This window comes from Babylonia areolata, chromosome 13 (assembly GCF_041734735.1).
Source record: "Babylonia areolata isolate BAREFJ2019XMU chromosome 13, ASM4173473v1, whole genome shotgun sequence".
NCBI lineage: Eukaryota > Metazoa > Mollusca > Gastropoda > Neogastropoda > Buccinidae > Babylonia > Babylonia areolata.
In genome coordinates, this window is record NC_134888.1 from 28,652,726 (window position 1) to 28,679,351 (window position 26,626).

General features: G+C 42.7%; 1 protein-coding gene across 2 annotated transcripts in view; it reads right to left on the reverse strand.

Moving 5' to 3' along the window:
- Positions 1-938: 938 nt before the first annotated feature.
- Positions 939-26,626, reverse strand: part of LOC143289187 (calpain-5-like) — a 56,070-nt gene continuing 30,382 nt past the window's right edge. For both annotated transcript variants that reach the window (XM_076598117.1, XM_076598116.1), the window contains exons 9-13: positions 25,126-25,236; positions 23,389-23,594; positions 19,270-19,385; positions 14,980-15,122; positions 939-12,922 (exon numbers count right to left, since the gene is read on the reverse strand). In XM_076598117.1, the coding sequence (XP_076454232.1) occupies positions 12,740-12,922; positions 14,980-15,122; positions 19,270-19,385; positions 23,389-23,594; positions 25,126-25,236 (759 nt within the window). In that variant the 3' untranslated portion in view covers positions 939-12,739. The remainder of the gene's footprint in view (positions 12,923-14,979; positions 15,123-19,269; positions 19,386-23,388; positions 23,595-25,125; positions 25,237-26,626) is intronic.

Below are 26,626 nucleotides of genomic sequence, written 5' to 3' on the forward strand. Positions count from 1 at the left end.
GAGCACTGAACAGTCCACAACCAGGTGAACAGTGGACGCACGCAGCGTTGTTTGCTGTCGACAGGCAGGCACGTGATACTCTGACGCACGGTGGGGACTCCCGCGTCACAGTGTGTCAATGTTGAGTCCTGAAGTGGCAAAGATGACAGCAGAAAACGGGAAAAGTGCAACCATTGCTTGTTGCAATGGAAAAAAGCCAGAGCAACCACACACACACACACACGCACACTGCCACACACACGCACACAGCACACACACACAACAAACACCCATCCACCCACCCAAATTGATGATAATGAATATAATAGATGTTTCTATGCTTGTAATAATCTATGCCTGTGATAATCCATGCCTGTAATAGATGATCAATGCCTGTAATTATCTATGCCTGTAACTGATGTTTGTATGCCTGTTACTGATTTTTTACACCTGTAATTGATTATCTATACCTGTAAGTGATGATCTATACCTGTAGTGATGATCTATACCTGTAAGTGACGTTTCTGTGTCTTATTTGCTTCATCTTGGTGGTGTGTTTTACATGGACTTCATCACCATATTTGTTCTGTATGCTGTGCAAGTGCACGTGCAAAGAAGTGTTCAGTGTGCATGTGTGTGTGAGAGAGAGAGAGAGAGAGAGAGAGAGAGAGAGAGAGAAGAGGTTTTCATTTGGCCTGCTTTGCTATGACTCTTTTGTGTGTCTGTGTTACAAATGTTTCACGTCAAATTGCACTGTCCCACTTGTAGTGTGTATATATATATCGCAGACATCACCACACTGCATTTTTCTTACTGAGATGATGAAGCTGTTCTGATTCTGGCCTCTCTGTACTGCACACAAACTGGAGCCAGACACTGTGTATCAAAATGTCACTTCAGTTCCACGGCATCTAACCAAGAAATCAGACATCCATCACTACAGAAACACAACACAACAATTAAAAAATCAGTGCTTCACTTTATTTCAAGAGTTAAGATCACATATGAAAAGCATAGTATATTAGCTTAAAAAGTCAAATTTGTATTGAAAAACAACATGCACTTTTTTAATACAATATAATAGTAGTTCAGCATTTCAAATTGAGAAAAAAATTTCAAAGTCAAGTTGCCTGCCAACCCTGAAAGCACTTCAAACTGTTCACATCTCAAAGCATCACGTCACTTGGTGAAGGGAATATACTGTTCCTTTGTGAAGGGTGGCGATGGCTCGATGCCAGTGTGCCTGCAACTTAGCAAGGAGAAAGGGGTTTACAAAGATAAATGCTCACAAAAACAAAGCCTCAAATGCAAGTCACATTTCAGTTTTATATCAAGAAAAACAGCTTTAGAAAAAAAATAAGATTTTACATTCTGCACCAAGTAGAGGCCAAAAATGAGGAACAGATTCCATTGTTAATTTCTGTTCTGTCATCCCAAATTTCTAAACACTTCATTGCACTTAAAACATTCAGATATATATATATTAGTCCGCCCACGACAAAATAAAAGGGCCTGAAATACAAACAAATAAACGCAACTTTCAGGAAAAGTAAAAAGATAAGTGATACAGAATACAGGAAGACTGTTCAAAAAATAAATGAATACTCCAGTATGTTTCCTAAAAAGGGACACATCCAAAGATAACACATAAAAGGCAATTTCAAAAGAACAACAGTAACACACACAGCAAAATAACAGTTGTTTCTGAGCAAGTTTCATTAACCTCTCTTGTGCACTTTGCTAAATCACAGTGACCTTTACTTTTTTTTTAAGCCAACATGGAATATATGCACTTGAGAAAGTATTGGGCAGCACATTCACTTTCATTTTCTTGGATGTAAAAAATGCTCTACACAATTTCATTTTCTTGATTTTAAGTTCATCTTCAAGGCATCCTAAGCCTATCATTATTCAAACTGTTGCTTTTCAGAGTCAAGCATGTCCTTTCTGAGAAAGCTGGTTATTGGTCACCAATGTTGTGAAGGGTGGTGGTTGTTTTTTAATCAGTACCTTCAGTAGGTTTGTTTTTTTTAAAGTGTGTGTGCGTGTGTGTGTGTGTGTGTGTGTGTGTGTGAGCTGTTTCACTGATAGCTCATTGCAGCATGCATCAAATACTAAACATAAACTTTGATGACCATGACGCCAAACAAAATGACAGAGATTTAAGAATAACCAACATTGAGAAAACGACAACATTAAAGAAATTTTTTTTTAAAACACAAAGGACAATGCTGAGGTAAAAAAAAAAAAAAAAAAAAAAAATTCTTCCTTAGTTATTGTTATACTTCTCTTTTAAAACACAAAGGACAATGCTGAGGTTAAAAAAAAAAAAAAAAAAAAAAAAAATTCTTCCTTAGTTATTGTTATACTTCTCTTAATATCAGTTATATGGACTACAATTTGCAGTGTAAATGGAATACAGAACAAACAAGTGCTTTACTTTAGCTGCAGGCAAGCACGAAAAGTGTACATCAATGTAGAATATGCTGTTGAGTACATTTTATTGGCAGCAGTATAAATATGTACAATAAAATTCAAGAACCACTACACTACTAGCCAATACGATGGAAAAAATACATATGCAAAATTACAAGCACACTCTAAAAAGTCAACTAAGTTTTACCCAAAGCTCTCCAAAGCACTAAACCACAAATCTGTACACATTCACAAGTCTGCCAATTAAACACAAAAATGTGACAATAATACTACTACTGATAAACAGATCAACAGATAAGAATGAAAATACTATTACTACTAGTAATAACAACACACCCAAACCAGTCCTCCTAGCGAAAAACAAACATAGACCCTCTAATTCTTTAGCAAATGCAAAAACTATTCAACACATGAAAAGGATTTCGGAGTATTTTCAGAGAAACATGTATAAAGCTGAGAATTGCTCTTTAGCAACTTATTACCCTTTGTAAGATAATGATCATAAAGTGACAGGTAAATAACGATCAACAAATGTGCAGCAAACGTAGTGCAGATACTGAATGCCAGGATGTGGGTCAGGGAAATATCTGAGGAGTTGTCTTACTTCACCGTGTCTTTAATGTACGGAGAGAGGAGAAAAAAGAACAACAGGTAGCAAGACGTCACTATTTTTCAAAGAGGTCCTTAACTCTGGAGGTACATGTGAGGAGAAAAAGTGGGTGGTAAGACATCACTATATTGCAGAAAGTCTTTAGGTATAACATTAACAACTGTGAGGGTGTAAAGTACCATGACCAACAATGACCAGAGGGGCTTTAGCACTCTTGAGGGCACCCCTCAGCAGGTTGAGGACATGCTGCTCAGGCAAGAGCATCACTACTGACCTTGAGGGTAAAAGACAGGTTCAGAGGAGGTGAGAGGGGCCGTAAGCCCACAATTTCTCGCAATCCCACGATTTCTCTCCCTTTGCAAGAAATCGTGGGCTTACAGGGGAATTAACAATTTTGAGCTTTGAGGCAACTGGTTGGGTAATTGTGAAAGATGCATGAACAATCTTGAGGGGCAAGACAGGTCGACAGAGGTGTGAGGGGACCATTAACAATCTTGAGTGTAATTTCTAGAAAAAAAAATTGCTTTCAAGTTTTAATACAAAACTTCTTGTGTTTATACATCACACTTCAAAACAAAACAACCAAATGACAAAGATCTGAAAGCTGAAGGAGGGAACAATCAGAAAACTATATGAAAGTAGCTCTTGAGCAGAGTGGAAACAAAGTAAAAAAAAAAAAAAAAAAGGAACAGAGAATATGTATAAAAGAAGAGAGTATATATATATCAGAACATCTTGCAATTCATTCATTATTATTTTCATTTTGCTCTTTTTTTTAAGGATTGCATCAGCGACTTCTCTTCAATCACAGATCATTTTGGCGTAGTTCTGAAAACAGTGCATTTCAAAAGCTCTGACAACGAGAATCAACAAGTGGGCAAGATCTGGGCTGGCCATTGCACTGCCGGTCAGTCTCTGAGGGTTTTACAAACGTAACTCCAGGGGGAGACAGGACTCAGCAGTGATATGTCCAGGTAGATTGTGGAGATAACAAGTACATTAACAATTTCATTTTTGATACAAATTTGTCTGCATTTAAGAGAGAGAGGGAGAGAAAAAGAGAACATTTGTCCCTTACACATTGCTAAAGACTCCAAATCAATTTCTGTTGCCCCTAAACATCATTTATAAGATATCTTGTGAAGGATATGTTTACGAATGAAATAGGTTATATGCAATCATCTATCAACTTTCATTGTACTCATGGTGAGATCTGTCGCTTCAAGCTGTATAATGTCAGAAGGCACATAGATTAGAGAAGCTCTCCATCGGCAGAAAATGTGATGATACTTTTAGCAAGATTCTCTTGAGTATTACTGTCAATTAATTTTGTTTTAAAAAACACAAAAAATGTTAGTACCGTTTCTCTCTGATGTTCACAGGTATTTTGCCGGCTGCAGACTGGTACTCCATAATTTCACATCTGCTTTTTTTTCTTTTTTCTTTTTTTCTTTTTTTTTTATAAACTACAACTCCAAATCATCATTCATTCCTTGTTCTGGACAGTGGTCGTCTAACATTACCCAAGTTAGTGTGAAGTCTGTAATGATTTACGCTTTTTTTTGTGTGTGTGTGTGTGTGTTTTGGGTTGTTGGTTTTTTTTAGGACAATTTCTTCATAAATGCCCTCCCTTTAATGAACTAAACCATTTCCATACTGTTTTATCTCAATGCCACATAAAACAACAACTCCAGTAAACTTCAGATCTGAATATCAATCCAGTATCACAGAAATCAATGCAACAGGAGAACATAGTATGTCAAAGGAAGTAATGTTGAACAGGACTGACTATTCCTTGCATTGTGAGCTGAGAAACTCAGCTTTCAGATGCTCTCTCGGACATAATTCATAATAATTGTTGTCCAACCATTCTGATCATCATGACAACTGAGAAGGGATATCAGTGAACATCTCTTGGACAATGCACCATTAAACCGCGTAATCAGTAAATCGTAATAATTGTTGTCCAACTATTCTGTCCATTCATTATCAAAACAACAGTGTTGTGAGAATGGACAGAGGTGTAAATCTCTCAAGACATCCTGCATGATAAAACCATGTCATCAGTATTTTATAATGATTGTTGTACAACCATTCTGTCCATTCATTATCAAAGCAACAGTGTTGTGAGAATGGACAGAGGTGTAAATCTCTCAAGACATCCTGCATGAAAAATCCATGTCATCAGTATTTTACAATGATTGTTGTCCAACCATTCTGTCCATTCATTATCAAAACAACAGTGTTGTGAGAATGGACAGAGGTGTAAATCTCTCAAGACATCCTGCATGATAAAACCATGTCATCAGCATTTTATAATGATTGTTGTCCAACCATTCTGTCCATTCATTATCAAAACAACAGTGTTGTGAGAATGGACAGAGGTGTAAATCTCTCAAGACATCCTGCATGATAAAACCATGTCATCAGCATTTTATAATGATTGTTGTCCAACCATTCTCTCCATTCATTATCAAAGCAACAGTGTTATCAGAATGGACAGAGATGTAAATCTCCAGGGCAAGTCAGCAGCTTCACAACAATGGTATTTCAAAATGTTTAAGAAACAAACTTTTCATGTTTCAGATTAATTCCTGCTAGATTTCAAAGCAACTGCAAAATACCTCATCTGAGTGATAACAACAAAGTCTTGACAAAATGCACTGCCAAGCAAATGGCATTGACTGAGACAAGAACTTTGTGTGGGTGTTTACACAAGAACTTTGTGTGCGTGTTAACACGAGGAGAACTTTGTGTGGGTCTTTACATAAGAACTTTGTACAGAACTTTGTGTGGGTGTTTACACAAGAACTTTGTGTGGATCTATACACAAGAACTTTGTGTGGGTGTTTACACAAGAACTTTGTGTGGATCTATACACAAGAACTTTGTGTGGGTGTTTACACAAGAACTTTGTGTGGGTCTATACACAAGAACTTTGTGTGCGTGTTAACATATGGAGAACTTTGTGTGGGTCTTTACACACAAACTTTGTGTGGGTGTTTACGCAAGAACTTTGTGTGGGTGTTTTCACAAGGACAACTTTGTGTGGGTGTTTTCACAAAGACAACTTTGTGTGGGTATGGGTGTTTTCACAAGGGCAATTTTGTGTGGGTGTTTCACAAGGACAACTTTGTGTGGGTGTGGGTGTTTTCACAAAGACAAACTTTGTGTGGATGTTTTCACAAGGACAACTTTGTGTGGGTGTGGGTGTTTTCACAAGGACAATTTTGTGTGGGTGTTTACACAAGGACAACTTTGTGTGGGTGTGGGTGTTTTCACAAAGACAAACTTTGTGTGGATGTTTTCACAAGGACAACTTTGTGTGGGTGTGGGTGTTTTCACAAGGACAATTTTGTGTGGGTGTTTACACAAGGAGAACTTATTGTGGGTGTTTACACAAGAACTTTTTGTGGGTGTTTACAAAGAGCATTCACAAACCCTGCCAACATGCAGTTTGCAGATCAACTCATTGCAAAAGCAAAGTAAGAAGTAACTACAGATACTATTGAAAGAAAAACTACTTGTAAAAGGTTTCTTGGGTTTGTTCATACATTTGTGTATGTGTGCACGCATGCAAACTGATATGAATTTCCTGAAAAAGAGAAATAAAAAGATTCACAAACGTTTGCACTGAGCAAGAGTTGTCCAAGTGAAGGTGGAAGCAGACCTGTGTGCAGTATTTAAGAAGACACATCAATTGACAACTAACAACAACAGCTTTCTGTGGTAACCATGTAGCAATTATATCATGAACATGTATCAGTACACAGCTGTAAGAATCAATAAAGGCAATTCATTTTTGTGCCTACACAGAGCAAATCTGCTTCAAACATGGAGATGGATTCTCAAGTCATGTACCTATAAACAGCTGTGCGCAATATAACGTCCCAAAGCAATACAATCCCCACACTTAATGTGCGCTGTTAAAAATGCCACTATTCAGTGCATTAGAAACACAGTAAATATCAAAATACTGAAGCCCATCAGGTAAAAAGTCCATACATATGAGAGCTCCATTAATCTTTCTTATGAATGCAATCATCATTTGAGGAAAAAACAACAAACAATGATAATCTGTTTGTTTCATAATTATACAGTGCAAGGCTTAACTTTGAATTCTTAATGCTGAACAATAACATTTATGGACAGTGATTTCACACAAAAAGAACGCTCATAGTTTTCAACCAATAAACCTTCCTGCTCTTTCTTTTCTGTGTGTATGTGTGTGTGTGTGTGTGTGAGCACACGCACGTGTGGGTGTGTGTTTTCTTCAGTTTAACGTCTATTCACTATAAGTGTTTTTAGACGGTGTGTGTGTGTGTGTGTGTGTGTGTGTGTGTGTATCAAGACCATTTTTTTTATCTTCAACTTTTTCAGCTGCCAGAGCCTTGTTTGCAGCAAAGGACAAGAACAGATTTGTGCAGACATTCCCCAGCCCCTTCTGCCACAATACACAGATCCTGTTCACCTTTCAATAACCCTGACATGTGAAGTAAGAACCAAAGAATCTAGGATGAAACAAGACACACACGTCAGGCTGACGCCTCACACCAGGAGCAGGAATCAGAAACCTGACTAAGCGTGGCGCCGCTTTTAGAACATCGGATAAAACAGCTCTCAAAAAGATGGAAAAAAAAAACATACCAAGCTGATAAATGCATCGAGAAAACACCCGCTAAAAACTCCTAATGGCCATGTGATCACCACTTCATCCAAGGGAACATGTATGCAACAGAACTGACTTTACTGATATGCCTTCAGACTGAGACAAACAAATTACTGAGAACTGGGGAAAAGACGAAAAAAGGGAAAAAAAAAAGAAGAAAAAACAAAGAAAACCCAGATTCTTACGGCTTGCAAATTCTGAGGGCATTCCCACGTTCCCCAAAAATGAATGAAAGTAACAGCAGAAAATTATATACACATACTCATCCCCTATCTTATGAAAAGAAGAAATTAAAAATTTGTACCATTTCAAATTTGCAATAATCTAACTGCATGATTAAACTGTATGATTAAACTGCATGATTAAACTGTATGATTAAACTGCATTACTCATTTCTAAATTGTGGGAGAACTGGTTCCATTTACATACCACTCTGAATGAATTATCCACAAAAGTAGCTGTCACCACACAACCAACCATAACCAATGATGCAGAGTTATCCTTATCAACTCAAAAAAAGGCCACACTTTAAAACCAAGCACATACGCATGCTTACACACGCACATTCAACACACACACAAACACACGCACACATGAAATGCATAAATAAGCTGAAAAATTAAAAGAAACCGGAAAAATTGCGTCAACACAAATGTTTGAATGAGGAGCTCTCACAAACACAAGCAACAAAAAGCAACACAAACACGCCACCACCTCAAAACAAACACAAAAAGTGAGAGACAAAATGAGAAACACACAGCTGCAATAAATCCTTCTTAGCACATGTGGAATCAATTCAGAAGAAAAAGATACAAAAAGTCACAAATAAAATGTGAGCAAGTCAATAAGACAAAAGACCGGTGAAGGAAACTCTTCAATCTGTGGTCCGTCCAACCCACAATGCCTACTACAGACCGCAGAACTAACTTCGCAGCAGGTATGCCATGGGAGGTTGAAGTTGAAAGGTCAGAGGTCCCATAGCCTTTTATGGTCATTCATATCCCCAGTGTCCAGTGCACGGCATAGAAAAGCAGGGCCCAATCCTCTCCTTCCGCCATTTCGGCCTTCCCCACCCGCAGTCAGCACCCATTCACACCTGGCTGGAGTGAGGGAAATGGGAGCGAACTGCCTTTCCCTGAGGACAGGTGGTGGTGTGTCCATCGAGATCGATGATGACCATCGTTGTCATCCAGATGGGGGATGGGGGTAGGGTGGTGGTGGGGTAGGGGGAAGGACGCTCATGAGTCTATCTGTGAGTGCGCAGATGGCTGAATAGTCCAATCTGCGCACGAAATGTTCGCTGACAGTTGGGGCAGACAAAGACAGGCATATCATTGTCAGGGAGCTTGTTTGCCCGTGACTTTCTGGCCTGCCTCTTCTGAACAGCTGCAGCAGTCCTGTTGGCCTCGCACAACTTGGCGCCTTTGTGCACAGCAGCGCGCCATTTGTTACGGTCCACTGCAGATTCCTCCCAGGAGTCAGGGTTGATATCAAACGCTTTCAGAGAGACTTTCAGAGTATCCTGAGGACAGGACACCATGCTGAAACAGGGCCTCGAACCCTGATCACTGGTGAACGCTGTGTCACAAGTCCCACACCTGACGGATTCAGCCATGGTTTCTCCACCCACTTCATCCCTATCCACTAAACCAAAAAAAACAAATGACAACACAGACACAAACACACACAGGACCTAACAAAGACAGGTGCTTATCCAAGGAAAGAAGTGATCTACTGGAAAACATGGCTGCCTAGGAAATGAAAAAGAAACGCCCTAGATCTGTGGTCAGAACCCATCAGACCTCAAGTGGTGATCTGGGCGCTCGTCTTTCAAATGTGACAATAAACAGAAACTCCTGAATGCAGCATGCACTCAGAAGCACGGAAAAGAACCCAAGACAGCTAGAGACTAAGCCTGGCATCACTCTGCTGCAAAATGAAGGGATCAACAAGGGACAGTGAAAGGCAGAAAAGAAAACAGAACAGAAAAACGTCACGTCACGACACGGGACCAGCCTTCCAGAGAGAGAATGTCCCCACTGACGGAGGACAGAGTGGTCACATCACCCTGACACAACCTGCCAGTAACACTGAGACAAAGGACATCTCTGGCTCTGGGTCTGTCTCTTTCATCCACCTGCCTGACAGCAAGTGCTCACGTGGTGCAAGAGGTACTCTTCTTGTCCTTCACAGCAGAATTCTCTCCCTTCCATTTCTGCTACTCTTCATGTCTTCTCGCTGCAGCACCGCCCAAAGCAACCACTGCCTGCATGTCAGATCAGGACCACAGGGACAGATATTCTGACATTCTTTTCAACTTGAGGAATTCTGACAGGATGTTCTGAAGGAAGATAGAAGAAATAACATTTGCTGCTGGGAGAGACGTTCCTGAATGTCATAATTTCCTGACAGCTTTCAATGCAGATACAGGCAAAAAAAAACAACAACAACCGAAACTGAAAAACAGATCTGACTCTCTATTTGTTATCCATTTAATCGATAATTTTTAGATATTTTCATGCACATAAAATACAAATGCACAATCTGTTAGACACTTCTTGCAGGCAACAAATACAGCATTGTATAAAATTCTAACTTGCACATGCACACACCACTGCATTAAAAATCACTCAACTCAAAAAGCATGTACAGTAAGCAAAAGCAATAAATAGGTCAGGAACTGTTTAAAGTCCAAAAACAGAACAAGTACAGGTCAAAAACGTAAATGTATAAAGAAGCACCACCTGGGTTAGTGAAAGAGTTGATAAAATCATCACCAATCCCAGAACCACATAAATTACACAGAAGCCAACAACAGCAAAGCACAGAGACTCAGAAGAAACAGCACTCTGATCATCAATCATCGGAAAGAAAACAGTTCCTTTCTCAAAAAAACATTTCCTGTTCTTATGTCTGTATGTCTGCAGATGGGGACGGCAGAGAAAGAGCTGGTCCGACAACGTCAAGGAATGGACCAAAATGACGATGCCAGATCTCCTCACGACAGCTACCAACAGAACGGAGTGGCAAGCTATGACATCTTCCTCATGTCCCCCCAACAACCCCAGCGGTCGAGGGAATGAGTGAGTGAGTGATGTCTGTATGAGCGTGTATGTGTGTGTAACCTGACTGAATGACACAGTAAGCAAATGATACTCGCCCAAATGGCAGCTGTCAGTCTCTACCTAGGTAAGCAGCATGTTGAGCAAATGACTTCGTGTTTGTAAAATGCTTAGAGCCTGGTCTCCGACCGAGGATAGGTGCTATGTAAGTACCCACATCAATCAGTTCTTTCAAGTCTTTCCGTCCTTGCCCTCCCTCCCCCCTCCCCCTGGTTCTTCTGTCTGTCCACTCTTCAGTTTCACTATGTGTGTATCTGTGTGCAAGCATGTCGTGTGTGTGTGCATGTCATGTGTGTGTATATCAGTGTATGTATGTCAGTGTGTGTATGTCAGTGTGTGCATACACTGAATTGCCTGTACAGCGCTTAGAGCTTGGTCTCCGACGGAGGATAGATGCTATATAAGTATCGATAAGTATCCACATCAGACAGAAGCATTGAGAATGGTTCTCTTGCTCACGGTGTAGTCTGTCCCATCTGATCCATTCCACTTTCAGTTAGCCGTGGTGTGAAGACAGAACCCAGCATAAACAGGTGTAGTCTGTCCCATCTGATCCATTCCACTTTCAGTTAGCCGTGGTGTGAAGACAGAACCCAGCATAAACAGATGTAGTCTGTCCCATCTGATCCATTCCACTTTCAGTTAGCCGTGGTGTGAAGACAGAACCCAGCATAAACAGGTGTAGTCTGTCCCATCTGATCCATTCCACTTTCAGTTAGCCGTGGTGTGAAGACAGAACCCAGCATAAACAGGTGTAGTCTGTCCCATCTGATCCATTCCACTTTCAGTTAGCCGTGGTGTGAAGACAGAACCCAGCATAAACAGGTGTAGACTGAGGAATCCCTTGGCTTTTCCCCACTGAGGCCATGTATCGAAATCAAGAGCAAGGCAAAAACGATTTTCTGAATGTAAAAAACCCAACAACAACAAAGATACAAAGCCGAGTGTAAAATTCAGAAGACAGACTGACAAAAATGAGATTCCCACAGGGTCTGGCAAGACAGCTGACAAACTTCACCACAACACGCTGAACACTGCAGCCTCTTGTCCCCTTCCGTTTGGAAAACTGACTGTCAAACATCTCACCACTCACATCACCATCAGCATATGACCAATCAGGCAAAGCAAAGCGTAATTCAGCATGACTGCTAATCTCTACACTGGTGACTAAGCTAAGCTTTTAAAACAGTTTTTCATGCACTGATCAACAGGTGGTTACATCATACCATGTTGATAATATCGCTAAATAAACACTGCTTGAAATGCGATACAGATATGAATGCCATTACAACAACAGGTAACCGGCACAAACGTGTCATGCGATACAGATATGAATGCCATTGTAACAACAGGTAACCGGTACAAACATGTCATTCCAAGCAAACTACAAGTCATCAAGCAGAGCACAACTGATAAAATCATGAGCTCCATACTGTTTAGAAATTCAATGCCAGCAAAAAGTAACTTTTGTCACTACCAGACAGAACCTTGGATCTCTATCACGTTGCACCTTGTTTCCTTGACCGATCATGTTGATCACCATGTGGACCGCTCACAAAGTATCCCTTTCAAATAAATGCTCTGAGCAGCTGCTCATTAAAACTTTTAATCAAGACATTGCAAGATCTTGCTCCGGTGACAACTCTGATCCTATTGCAAGCATTCAGCTTACCAGCATCATTACTCCCTACTTCTTCAGACTCTTCCACAGTTTTGTCTCCCGAACAGAAGTCAGAGGACATTGCAGGCAAGTTCTGGACTATCGCTGCAATCAACTTCCCCATATGTTCTGATCAGCTGACAGCAAAAATACCAATTTTTAAAAAAATGAAATAAGAAAATGTTGTTCTGATGGCTGATCACATGACAGCAATGATGTAAAAAATAAGATAAAATAAAACAAGAAAGAAGTGTTGTGGCAGCTCAGATGGAGGTGAGCTGACGTGTCTGGGTGATGTAGACCAGCAGCTTGCCCGGCCTCTGGGTGGCGCTCTCGTTCTTGCGGCCGAACAGGTTCACCTCCTGGGCACTGTTGTGGAAGTCGTCCGTGGACAGGAAGACGTGCTTGCCCATGTACTGGTCCCTCAGAACGTTGTTGTTCCAGATCTGGACAACACAGTGTAATGGCCTTTATTTTTTGTAGTGCTTTGAATGATTGTGTGCTTGAAATTGTGTGTGTGTTGTTGCTTGTGATGCTAAGGGAAGCAACTGCATGTTTCTTGTGAATAGAAATTTACTGGAATCATTGTTCCTCGATGTCAGTGAGAAGAGTTCTGAACAGCTCAACTGATCCCGTCACAGCAATTGTAAACGTGACAATCAGTTGGACCGGACTGGTCCTGGTGTTTAAATTTTGGCTGTTTACCTTTTTGTCACACTGATGAGCGGTTCATGTATTGTCAAACATTGCTACAAATTGTACTTCAAAACCAATACAGAACCTTCCTGAAACGACCCTCATGTGTCGTGTTCATTCCCTTTCCTTCCACTCCTGTCCTGCTCACCCTCTTCTTGAAAACAGCTGTCTCAAAGACAACCCACCCACCAACTACAACAACAGCTGTCTCAAAGACAGAACCCACCCACCAACTACAACAACAGCTGTCTCAAAGACAGAACCCACCAACTACAACAACAGCTGTCTCAAAGACAGAACCCACCAACTACAACAACAGCTGTCTCAAAGACAAAACCCACCAACTACAATGACAGCTGTCTCAAAGACAGAACCCACCAACCAACTACAACAGCTGTCTCAAAGACAGAACCCACCAACCAACTACAACAGCTGTCTCAAAGACAGAACCCACCAACTACAATGACAGCTGTCTCAAAGACAGAACCCACCAACCAACTACAACAGCTGTCTCAAAGACAAAACCCATCAACTACAATGACAGCTGTCTCGAAGACTGAACCCACCCTCCAACTGCAACAACAGCTGTCTCAAAGACAACCCACCCACCAACTACAACAACAGCTGTCTCAAAGACAACCCACCCACCAACTACAACAACAGCTGTCTCAAAGACAGAACCCACCCACCCTCCAACTACAACAACAGCTGTCTCAAAGATTGAACCCACCCACCAACTTCAACAACAGCCATCTCAAAGACAGAACCCTTCAACCGACTACAACAGCTGTCTCAAAGACAGAACCCACCAACTACAACAACAGCTGTCTCAAAGACAGAACCCACCCACCAACTACAACAACAGCTGTCTCAAAGACAGAACCCACCAACTACAACAACAGCTGTCTCAAAGACAGAACCCACCCACCAACTACAACAGCTGTCTCAAAGACAAAACCCACCCACCAACAACAACAGCTCTCTCAAAGACAGAACCCACCCACCAATTACAACAACAGCTGTCTCAAAGACAGAACCCACCCACCAATTACAACAACAGCGTGCACCACAGTGACTAGGGGGGCAGGAAGCCATAGTACACAAAAGCCACAGAAAGAGAAGATGAAGAATACAGCACACAGAGATGCCAACCCCTGTAGGAACAATCAGGAAATTTGGAAGGAACATTTTCCACTTGGTAGGAACACTCAGACTCTGAGCCACATCACCAAATGTACATTTTATAGATCTACATGGCATACTAACACTTGAGCCTACCTGCAATACGGTGTAACTGCTACAATTAAGTTGATTGGTTCACTCAATGCTGTTTCAATATAAACATGCACAGGATTAGCTGAGCATCATCATGTGACACCAAGGTTAGTAGTGACTGCCAAGGCCTTGCGACTGATATGTCTGGAGTGTCTGGGTAATGCTACTACAGGAAAGCATGTTCCCTTGCTATGCAGCTGAAGATGAATTCATTGGAACAATTTTGATGTTTGGCGTAACGTCAGAAAAAAACTGCAATAATCGAGCATAACAAAACACGGCAAAACTGTAACAGCTGGCATGTCTGAGCATAAAATTCATGTTTACTTAAGTGTCAGCAGTTTGAGATAGAGAGGGAGGGAAGGGGAGAGAGAGAGACAGAGAGAGAGAGGGAAGGAGTAAGTGAGAGAGGGGGAGAGTCAGAGAGGGACAGAGATGGAAATGGAAAGAATGAGGGAGGGGGAAAGAGAGAGAGATGGAGAGGGAAGAAGAAGAGAGAGAGAGAGAGAAGGAAAGCAGACGATGGACTCACCTGGACCTTGAGGGGGGACTGGAGGGGCTTTTTGCGGTAGAAGATGGCGGAGTCTCCCCACTCAGGGTTGGTGGTGTTGGTCTCCACATGGGTGGACACCTTCTCCCCCTCACAGGAGATGATGCAGTACGGGTCCGCTCCCTCTGTGGACACAGGCCCTCACTCTCTGTATGTGCATGTAAACTGTGTTCTAAAAGCCGTGCACATTGACTGTACTCTCAAAGCCATGCACATTGACTGTACTCTCAAAGCCATGTACATTGACTGTATGTACTGACTGTACTCTCAAAGCCATGCACACTGACTGTATGTACTGACTGTACTCTCAAAGCCATGCACACTGACTGTACTCTAAAAGCCATGCACACTGACTGTACTCTCAAAGCCATGCACACTGACTGTACTCTCAAAGCCATGCACATTGACTGTACTCTCAAAGCCATGTACATTGACTGTACTCTAAAAGCCATGCACACTGACTGTACTCTCAAAGCCATGCCCACTGACTGTATTCTAAAAGCCGTGCACATTGACTGTACTCTCAAAGCCATGCACATTGACTGTACTCTCAAAGCCATGTACATTGACTGTATGTACTGACTGTACTCTCAAAGCCATGCACACTGACTGTACTCTAAAAGCCATGCACATTGTACTCTAAAAGCCATGCACATTGACTGTACTCGAAAAGCCATGCACATTGACTGTACTCTCAAAGCCATGCACATTGACTGTACTCTCAAAGCCATGCACATTGACTGTACTCTAAAAGCCATGCCCAATGACTGTACTCTCAAAGCCATGCACATTGACTGTACTCTAAAAGCCATGCACATTGTACTCTAAAAGCCATGCACAATGACTGTACTCTCAAAGCCATGCACATTGACTGTACTCTAAAAGCCATGCCCAATGACTGTACTCTAAAAGGCATGCACATTGACTGTACTCTAAAAGCCATGCACACTGACTGTACTCTAAAAGCCATGCACACTGACTGTACTCTCAAAGCCATGTACATTGACTGTACTCTAAAAGCCATGCACACTGACTGTACTCTAAAAGCCATGCACACTGACTGTACTCTCAAAGCCATGTACATTGACTGTACTCTAAAAGCCATGCACATTGACTGTACTCTCAAAGCCATGCACACTGACTGTACAGAGTAAACTGTACTCTCAAAGTCGAATACATGGAATGTAGATGTATACCAACTGTACTCTCAAAGTCATGTACACTGACTGTACCTAACCATACTCTCAAAGCCATGTATACTGACAGTATATACTAACTGTTCTATCAAAGCCATCTACACTGAATGTACAAAGTGACTGTACTCTCAAAGCCATGTATACTGACTACATACCTACTGTACTCTCAAAAGTCGAATAAATGGAATGTAGATGTATACTAACTGTAATCTCAAAGCCCTGTACATTAAATGTACAAACTTACTATACTCTCAAAGCCCTGCACAATGAATGTACAAACTTTCTGTACTCTCAAAGCCCTGTACATTCAATGTACAAACTTACTGTTCTCTCAAAGCCCTGTACATTCGATGTAAAAACTTACTATACTCTCAAAGCCCTGTACAATGAATTACAAACTTACTGTTATCTCAAAGCCCTGTACAATGAATTACAAACTTACTGTTCTCTCAAAGCCCTGTACATTCAATGTACAAACTTTCTGTACTCTCCAAGCCCTGTACATTGAATGTACAAACTTACTGTTCTCTCAAAGCCCTGTACAATGAATGTACAAACTTACTGTTCTCTCAAAGCCCTGTACATTCAATGTACAAACTTTCTGTACTCTCCAAGCCCTGTACATTGAATGTACAAACTTACTGTTCTCTCAAAGCCCTGTACAATGAATTACAAACTTTCTGCACTCTCCAAGCCCTGTACATTCAATGTACAAACTTACTGTTCTCTCAAAGCCCTGTACATTGAATGTACAAACTTACTGTTCTCTCAAAGCCCTGTACAATGAATTACAAACTTTATGTACTCTCCAAGCCCTGTACAATGAATGTACAAACTTTCTGTACTCTCCAAGCCCTGAATATTCAATGTACAAACTTACTGTACTCTCAAAGCCCTGTACATTAAATGTACAAACTTACTGTTCTCTCAAAGCCCTGTACATTAAATGTACAAACTTACTATACTCTCAAAGCCCTGCACAATGAATGTACAAACTTTCTGTACTCTCAAAGCCCTGTACATTCAATGTACAAACTTACTGTTCTCTCAAAGCCCTGTACATTGAATGTACAAACTTACTGTTCTCTCAAAGCCCTGTGCACTGATTGTACACGCTAACAAACAGCACACTGAGTCCACCTACGCTATACCTATGCTATACAGGTGATGTTTTTGTGTGTGTTCGTCCACAGATTGCTGTTGACATTTAGATGGTTTGATGTCTGTGTGGGGTTATACGTATGGCATTTGATATTTTGGTGTTTGAATGCATGTTTTGTACAGTGATTCTTACTTTGTGCAGCACAGCTGGGCATCTTTTGCAAGGAGGAGCAATGCATGGATAAAGTTATCATTATCATTATCATATTTGTATGTATGCATACATGTATGTTTATCATATGTATGATATACATGTATATATGTAGTTTGCTTACTTTGTTGGACCATTCTGCATGCTCTGATGAGTGATATTTTTACTGGAACTGTTGTGTTGTAAAGCTCTTAGAGCAAGATCGATTGATTAGGCGCAATTTATCATACAAAAATGCATGGTGCTCTCAGTGTAGCGACACGCTCTCCCTGGGGAGAGCAGCCCGAATTTCACACAGAGAAATCTGTTGTGACAAAAAAGAGTAAAACAATACAATACAAACACCATTCATTATAATAACCCATACTAAACAAGTGATGCACACCTGGTTCTTCCCACCCCCTTCCCCCCACAGTGCAGAAACAACACAGAGTACAGGGCCTTGACAAGGTACTCATGTGTTTTCCCACCCCCTTCCCTATGCTGCAGAAGCAACACAGACAGAGTACAGGGCCTTGACAAGGTACTCGCGTGTTTTCCCCACCCCCTTCCCCATAGGGAAGAAGCAACAAGAGTACAGGGCCTTGACAAGGTACTCGCGTGTTTTCCCCACCCCCTTCCCCATAGGGAAGAAGCAACAAGAGTACAGGGCCTTGACAAGGTACTCGCGTGTTTTCCCATCCCCTTCCCTACAGTGAGGAAGCAACAAGAGTACAGGGCCTTGACAAGGTACTCGCATGTTTTCCCCACCCCCTTCCCTACAGTGAGGAAGCAACAAGAGTACAGGGCCTTGACAAGGTACTCGTGCATTTTCCCACCCCCTTCCCTACAGTAGGGAAGCAACAAGAGTACAGGGCCTTGACAAGGTACTCGCATGTTTTCCCACCCCCTTCCCTACAGTGAGGAAGCAACACAGACAGAGTACAGGGCCTTGACAAGGTATTCGCATGTTTTCCCACCCCCTTCCCTACAGTGAGGAAGCAACAAGAGTACAGGGCCTTGACAAAGTACTCATGCGTTTTCCCCACCCCCTTCCCTACAGTAGGGAAGCAACAAGAGTACAGGGCCTTGACAAGGTACTCGCGTGTTTTCCCACCCCCTTCCCCATAGGGAAGAAGCAACAAGAGTACAGGGCCTTGACAAAGTACTCATGTGTTTTCCCACCCCCTTCCCTACAGTGAGGAAGCAACAAGAGTACAGGGCCTTGACAAAGTACTCATGCGTTTTCCCACCCCCTTCCCTACAGTAGGGAAGCAACAAGAGTACAGGGCCTTGACAAGGTACTCATGCATTTCCCCACCCCCTTCCCTACAGTAGGGAAGCAACACAGACACAGAACCTTGTCAAGGTACTCATGCATTTCCCCACCCCCTTCCCTACAGTAGGGAAGCAACACAGACACAAAGCCTTGTCAAGGTACTCATGCATTTCCCCACCCCCTTCCCTACAGTAGGAAAGCAACACAGACACAGAACCTTGTCAAGGTACTCATGCATTTTCCCACCCCCTTCCCTACAGTAGGGAAGCAACACAGACACAGAACCTTGTCAAGGTACTCATGCATTTCCCCACCCCCTTCCCTACAGTAGGGAAGCAACACAGACACAAAGCCTTGTCAAGGTACTCATGCATTTCCCCACCCCCTTCCCTACAGTAGGGAAGCAACACAGACACAGAACCTTGTCAAGGTACTCATGCATTTTCCCACCCCCTTCCCTACAGTGAGGAAGCAACAAGAGTACAGGGCCTTGACAAGGTACTCACGCGTGTCCTGTTTCTCCAGACCGACGGCCTTGACGACCTTGACCTGAGTGACCATGACGGGGTCCTTGGCACAGCAGTTCCACCAGCTCTTCACTGGCATGTCCTGCGACAGCTCCCTGGGGGAGCCAATCACACCAGTTGATTTCGTTTTGTTCCATTTTATCCTATTCTATCTGATTTCATTTTATCTGATTTCATTTTATTCTATGGTCTCAGTTCCACCAGCTCTTCACTGGCACATTCTGCGACAGCTCCCTGGGAAGAGTCAATCACACCGGTTTATTCAATTCTACTTCTTATTGCTTATTATACTTTTTATTAACTTACTTCTTATGTGATTTCATTCTTCTACTGTTCACTCCGTGTCCCTCATGATCAACCACAGTCCCCAATACATAGCCACACCTATCATGATCAACAACAGTCCCCAATACACAGCCACACCTATCATGATCAACCACAGTCCCCAATACACAGCCACACCTATCATGATCAACCACAGTCCCCAATACACAGCCACACCTATCTTGATCTGTCCAACAGTCCCCAATACACAGCCACACCTATCTTGATCTGTCCAACAGTCCCCAATACACAGCCACACCTATCATGATCTGTCCAACAGTCCCCAATACACAGCCACACCTATCTTGATCAACAACAGTCCCCAATACACAGCCACACCTATCAAGATCAACAACAGTCCCCAATATACAGCCACACCTATCATGATCTGTCCAACAGTCCTAATACACAGCCACACCTATCTTGATCTGTCCAACAGTCCCCAATACACAGCCACACCTATCATGATCAACAACAGTCCCCAATACATAGCCACACCTATCTTGATCTGTCCAACAGTCCCCATTACACAGCCACACCTATTATGATCAACCACAGTCCCCAATACATAGCCACACCTATCTTGATCTGTCCAACAGTCCCCAATACATAGCCACACCTATCTTGATCTGTCCAACAGTCCTAATACACAGCCACACCTATCATGATCTGTCCCACAGTCCTAATACACAGCCACACCTATCATGATCAACCACAGTCCTAATACACAGCCACACCTATCATGATCAACAACAGTCCCCAATACACAGCCACACCTATCATGATCAACAACAGTCCCCAATACACAGCCACACCTATCATGATCAACAACAGTCCCCAATACACAGCCACACCTATCTTGATCTGTCCAACAGTCCCCAATACACAGCCACACCTATCTTGATCAACAACAGTCCCCAATACACAGCCACACCTATCATGATCTCTCCAACAGTCCCCAATACACAGCCACACCTATCTTGATCAACAACAGTCCCCAATACACAGCCACACCTATCATGATCAACAACAGTCCCCAATATACAGCCACACCTATCATAATCTGTCCAACAGTCCCCAATACATAGCCACACCTATCATGATCTGTCCAACAGGCCCCAATACACGGCCACACCTATCATGATCAACAACAGTCCCCAATACACAGCCACACCTATCATGATCTGTCCAACAGTCCCCAATACACAGCCACACCTATCATGATCAACCTTAGTCCCCAATACACAGCCACACCTATCATGATCAACAACAGTCCCCAATACACAGCCACACCTATCTTGATCTGTCCAACAGTCCCCAATACACAGCCACACCTATCATGATCTGTCCAACAGTCCCCAATACACAACCACACCTATCATGATCAACAACAGTCCCCAATATACAGCCACACCTATCATGATCTGTCCAACAGTCCCCAATACACAGCCACACCTATATTGATCTGTCCAACAGTCCCCAATACACAGCCACACCTATCTTGATCAACAACAGTCCCCAATACACAGCCACACCTATCATGATCTGTCCAACAGTCCCCAATACACAGCCACACCTATCTTGATCAACAACAGTCCCCAATACACAGCCACACCTATGATGATCAACAACAGTCCCCAATACACAGCCACACCTATCATAATCTGTCCAACAGTCCCCAATACATAGCCACACCTATCTTGATCTGTCCAACAGTCCCCAATACACAGCCACACCTATCATGATCTGTCCAACAGGCCCCAATACACGGCCACACCTATCATGATCAACAACAGTCCCCAATACAAAGCCACATCTATCTTGATCTGTCCAACAGTCCCCAATACACGGCCACACCTATCTTGATCTGTCCAACAGTCCCCAATACACAGCCACACCTATCATGATCAACAACAGTCCCCAATACACAGCCACACCTATCATGATCAACAACAGTCCCCAATACACAGCCACACCTATCTTGATCTGTCCAACAGTCCCCAATACACAGCCACACCTATCATGATCAACAACAGTCCCCAATACACAGCCACACCTATCATGATCAACAACAGTCCCCAATACACAGCCACACCTATCATGATCAACAACAGTCCCCAATACACAGCCACACCTATCATGATCAACAACAGTCCTAATACACAGCCACACCTATCATGATCAACAACAGTCCCCAATACACAGCCACACCTATCATGATCAACAACAGTCCCCAATACACAGCCACACCTATCTTGATCTGTCCAACAGTTCACTTGGAGTCAGCGATGACAGTCCAACAGCCAGAGGAGACCCTGCACTGCTGTTGGATGGATGAATGTGGTGTTCAGTGGTGTGTGTTGTTAGTCGGCATGCCAGTCTGCCTGTTCATGTAATGTTTGTCTATGTACTAACAAGGACACACACACACACACACACACACACACACACACACACACACACACTCACTCACATGCTTCAGAGTGCATACATATATCTATGCAAACAAAAGCAAATACTCACCACACCACCACACTTCCCCCCAAACACCCTATATCACACCACCATCCAACCCCTTACCCACCCCACCCCCATCCATCCACACACACACTAACTCACATGTGTGTAATGTGCATTCTAATACCCCCAATTTTGGTTAGTTTAGGCTTTTTTTTCTTTTTTTTCCGGGGAGTTGGGTAACGGGTTGTTTTTTTTTTGGGGGGGGGGTTCCAATATCATTCATAATGAAATGAGTCTTTCACCATAAAGTTTCTATGTGAAAAACCCTCCCAAACGCCAAATATTTTAGAAACAATGCTCTTAGTCACAGGCTTCGGTTCATGTCAAAACACAATGGACAAATTCACTTCAAACTCAGTCAGGTGGCAAAGGTTAGTCACTGTTCTATAGGCAGTAAAACTGGCTGCAGCTGTCAAGCTCTGTTACAATGTGAAAAAAGTTTTATCAACATGACCCCTCGATGTTGACAAAAGTAGCCCATAGCGGTGCAATGTTTAGTCAACTGAAGTCCCCCAAGGTGGTGGAAGAGTTAACTCACTCTACTCCAGGTATAAGTTATCTCGTACTATGATTACTTCCCCTGTGGATCAGGTACGAATGTTCTCGTACCAACACGCCATTCTAATTTTGTTCATTCTTGCTTGGTACAGTTGACATTCTAAACTGAACCTTCTTCTTCTTCTTCTGCGTTCACTCGTATGCACACGAGTGGGCTTTTCTTTTACGTGTATGACCGTTTTTAACCCGCCATGTAGGCAGCCATACTCCGTTTTTGGGCGTGTGCATGCTGGGTATGTTCTTGTTTCCATAACCCACCAAACGCTGACATGGATTACAGGATCTTTAACGTGCGTATTTGATCTTCTGCTTGCATATACACACAAAGGGGGTTCAGGCACTAGCAGGTCTGCATATATGTTGACCTGGGAGATCGTAAAAATCTCCACCCTTTACCCACCAGGCACTGTCACCATGATTCGAACCCGGGACCCTCAGATTGACAGTCCAACGCTTTAACCACTCGGCTATTGCGCCCGTCTCTAAACTGAACCGTTTACGGAGTCCAGAAGCATGAAAACGAAGCTTTGTCTGACCTTTGAAATCAACAATTATCTGTCAATTTTCACTCTTTTAGTGAAACGCTCTGTCTCATGTAGTGCTGATCCAGGGGAGTTCTGCTTTGGGGCAGAATGAGTTAAACAAACGAAATCAAGTTTTTAGAAAGACAAAAAAAGCACACAAAAAAACACCAACATGAAGTTGTTGGCGGCGCTGGTGTACACCCTCAGAAGGAACTCAGCCTCCTGGTTGGGGTCAAAGGTGGAGGGCACAATGACGTAGCGCCCTTTCTTCAGGGGGCCATGACGCAGGAAGATGGACCGGCTGTCGCGGTACACCGTCGACGTCGTCCGCTCCTGCAGGCTCAGCTCGTGGATCCTGTAGCGTCGGTTCAGCTCCACCTGGTGACATCCACGACAATGCCAGGCGCCTCAATAAACCTGTCAGAACTTGAAATGTTGTTGATAAAACTGTCAGCATTTGAAAGAAGCTCCACCTGGTGACATCCACAACAATGCCAGGCGCCTCAATAAACCTGTCAGAACTGCGCCTCAATAAACCTGTCAGAACTTGAAATGTTGTTGATAAAACTGTCAGCATTTGAAAGAAGCTCCACCTGGTGACATCCACCACAATGCCAGGCACCTCAATAAACCTGTCAGAACTTGAAATGTTGTTGATAAAACTGTCAACATTTACCCAGTTCAGTGCCTATAAGACGTCAGCTGACCTCCTACAAAAAGTGTTGCCATAATGCCTATAAGATGTCCACTGACGTCCTGCATATCTTCTCATTTTTCCTTCACTGGAGTTCGTTCGGTTCACATAAACAGACTCTGAACGGTTAGTTTGATGTGCATGGATTATAAAACACTATTTAATGAACATACCTCAGGTAAAAGACTGCTTTCAACTCGATAATGATCTGCTAACTGAACCACATGGAATGCGCTTGGAAAAGGGGTTTGTATCATATGCAAAAAAAGGCATTGAAAACTCTGTCCAGTAAAGGAAGTGGTCCCAATCAGCAGATTTGCACAATTCTGAAAGCTCTGCTTGTGGTTATGGATAGCTATAGTGATGTAGAAGGATCTCTCTTGTCTGATGATTGGTTTGAACACGAGGGTGATTGACAACCACAGTGATGATACTGACAGCCCATTTGATGGTACTGACAGCCCATTTGATGGTACTTCAGTCCATGTATCCAACCAGACAGCATTTCTGAAGAAGTGCCTGTGACTGACAGAATATGTGCAGCGAGTGTTGGAAGAGGGGGAGGAGAGGGAGAGGAGTGATGTAAGACGATAGGTGCAATGCCAGCCAGAGAGTGTGGAAGAGGGCGTGGCAGTTGGAGGCCAGTGTACTCACATTTCAATGCACACTGCAGGAAACAGACAACCACCAATGCTCCACGATTTTCATGAAACACAGGGTTCTCGTGCACTGGATGTGAAACACATGCTTTTTGTTTTTAACGCTTTTTGTCACTGAATCAGATGGTTGACTTGTTTGAAGAAGTGGCAAGCCAGATGCACAGCAGACACTTTAACTGACCCACCTGCAACTTGAAGGGAGAGAACTTCACCCTCTAAGTTGAGAAACCTCTTAGCTATCAAAAAGCTTGCCAGTTTATATGCTTACAAACACTCTCAGGGAATAGGGAATGAAAATATTTTCCATGATACAAGGTAAAAAGAAGCACACCTGTGAATACCAGTGTGATAACCACCAGTTCATGAGCATGATCTTAGCTTTCCCCACTCTCTTATCAATGCTAATAAGTCAGCAGCATAATCCAATGTGCTTTGAGAAAAAGGGAAAACAACCTGCTACAATAACCATACGGTAATCTCTGTACTGTGCAGAATACTTCTGCCCAAATATGAAGAGAAAGGCAGCGAAGAGGACAGAGAGAAGGGGACGACCCACCCTGAGCACAGTGAAGCCGATGGTCTTGTTGGCCGAGCCCTCCTTGTCCCGTGTGCTCTTCTGCATCAGCTGGGCCATGAACTCCTCGTCGTCACCCACGTCAAAGGCAAACTGCATACGCACAACACACACAAATGAATGCACACACACCACACACATGAATGCACACACACCACACACATGTATGCACACACACACACGTGCACACACACACACACATGTATGCACACACACCACACACATGTATGCACACACACCGCACACATGTATGCACACACACCATACACATGTATGCACACACACCATACACATGTATGCACACACACACACATGTATGCACACACACCACACACACATACATGTATGCACACATATCACACACCACACACATGTATGCACACACAACATACACATGTATGCACACACACACACATGTGCACACACACACACACACATGTATGCACACACACCACACACACATACATGTATGCACACATATCACACACCACATACATGTATGCACACACACTACACACATGTATGCACACACACCACACACATGTATGCACACACACCAAACACAGGTATGCACACACACCACACACAGGTATGCACAGACACCACACACATGTATGCACACACACCACACACATGTATGCACACACACACACATGTGCGCATACACACACACACATCACATGTATGCACACACACCACTCACACATACATGTATGCACACATATCACACACCACATACATGTATGCACACACACACCACACACACACATACCAGTATGCACACACACCACATACATGAATGCACACACACCACACACACATACTTGTATGCACACACACCACACACACATATACACATCACATGCACACAACACACATCACATGCACACAACACACATCACATGCACACCACTAACATCACATATATGCACACACACCACATACACCACATACATGCATGCACACACACCACACACATTCATCACTTAAATTGCAATGTTCTATGCATTTGACTCTAGGCTTTTCTGAAATAATGTCAGCCGATGATGTAGCAATACACCTTATGACTGCTGTTAGTAAATGTTACTTTCATCTGGGAACTAAAGTCAAAGTTCCAAAGATTCATCAGCATTACATAAAATATACTATGCTCAATCACAAATGCAGCCTTTGTCTCTTATTTGAACATTTACTGTCGCCTTGGACTCTGCTCTGTAGTGGTGTGACATCACTTCTCCACTCGCCATCCTCGTCTTCGTTTGAGTACAGAAAGAAAATATGAAATTTCCTGCGTTTTAATCATAAAGAAATTTATAGTTTATTTGAATCTGAATCTTTCGACACCACGTATATATTCAAGATAATTCTTGTTCTAAAGTTACAAGCAGGCAAATGTTTGTTCTTTTCATGAGCCGATTTCTCCATTTGTTCTTTTCAGGCACAACAAATTTGAAAAAAATTATCATTATCTGAGGGGTTTGAG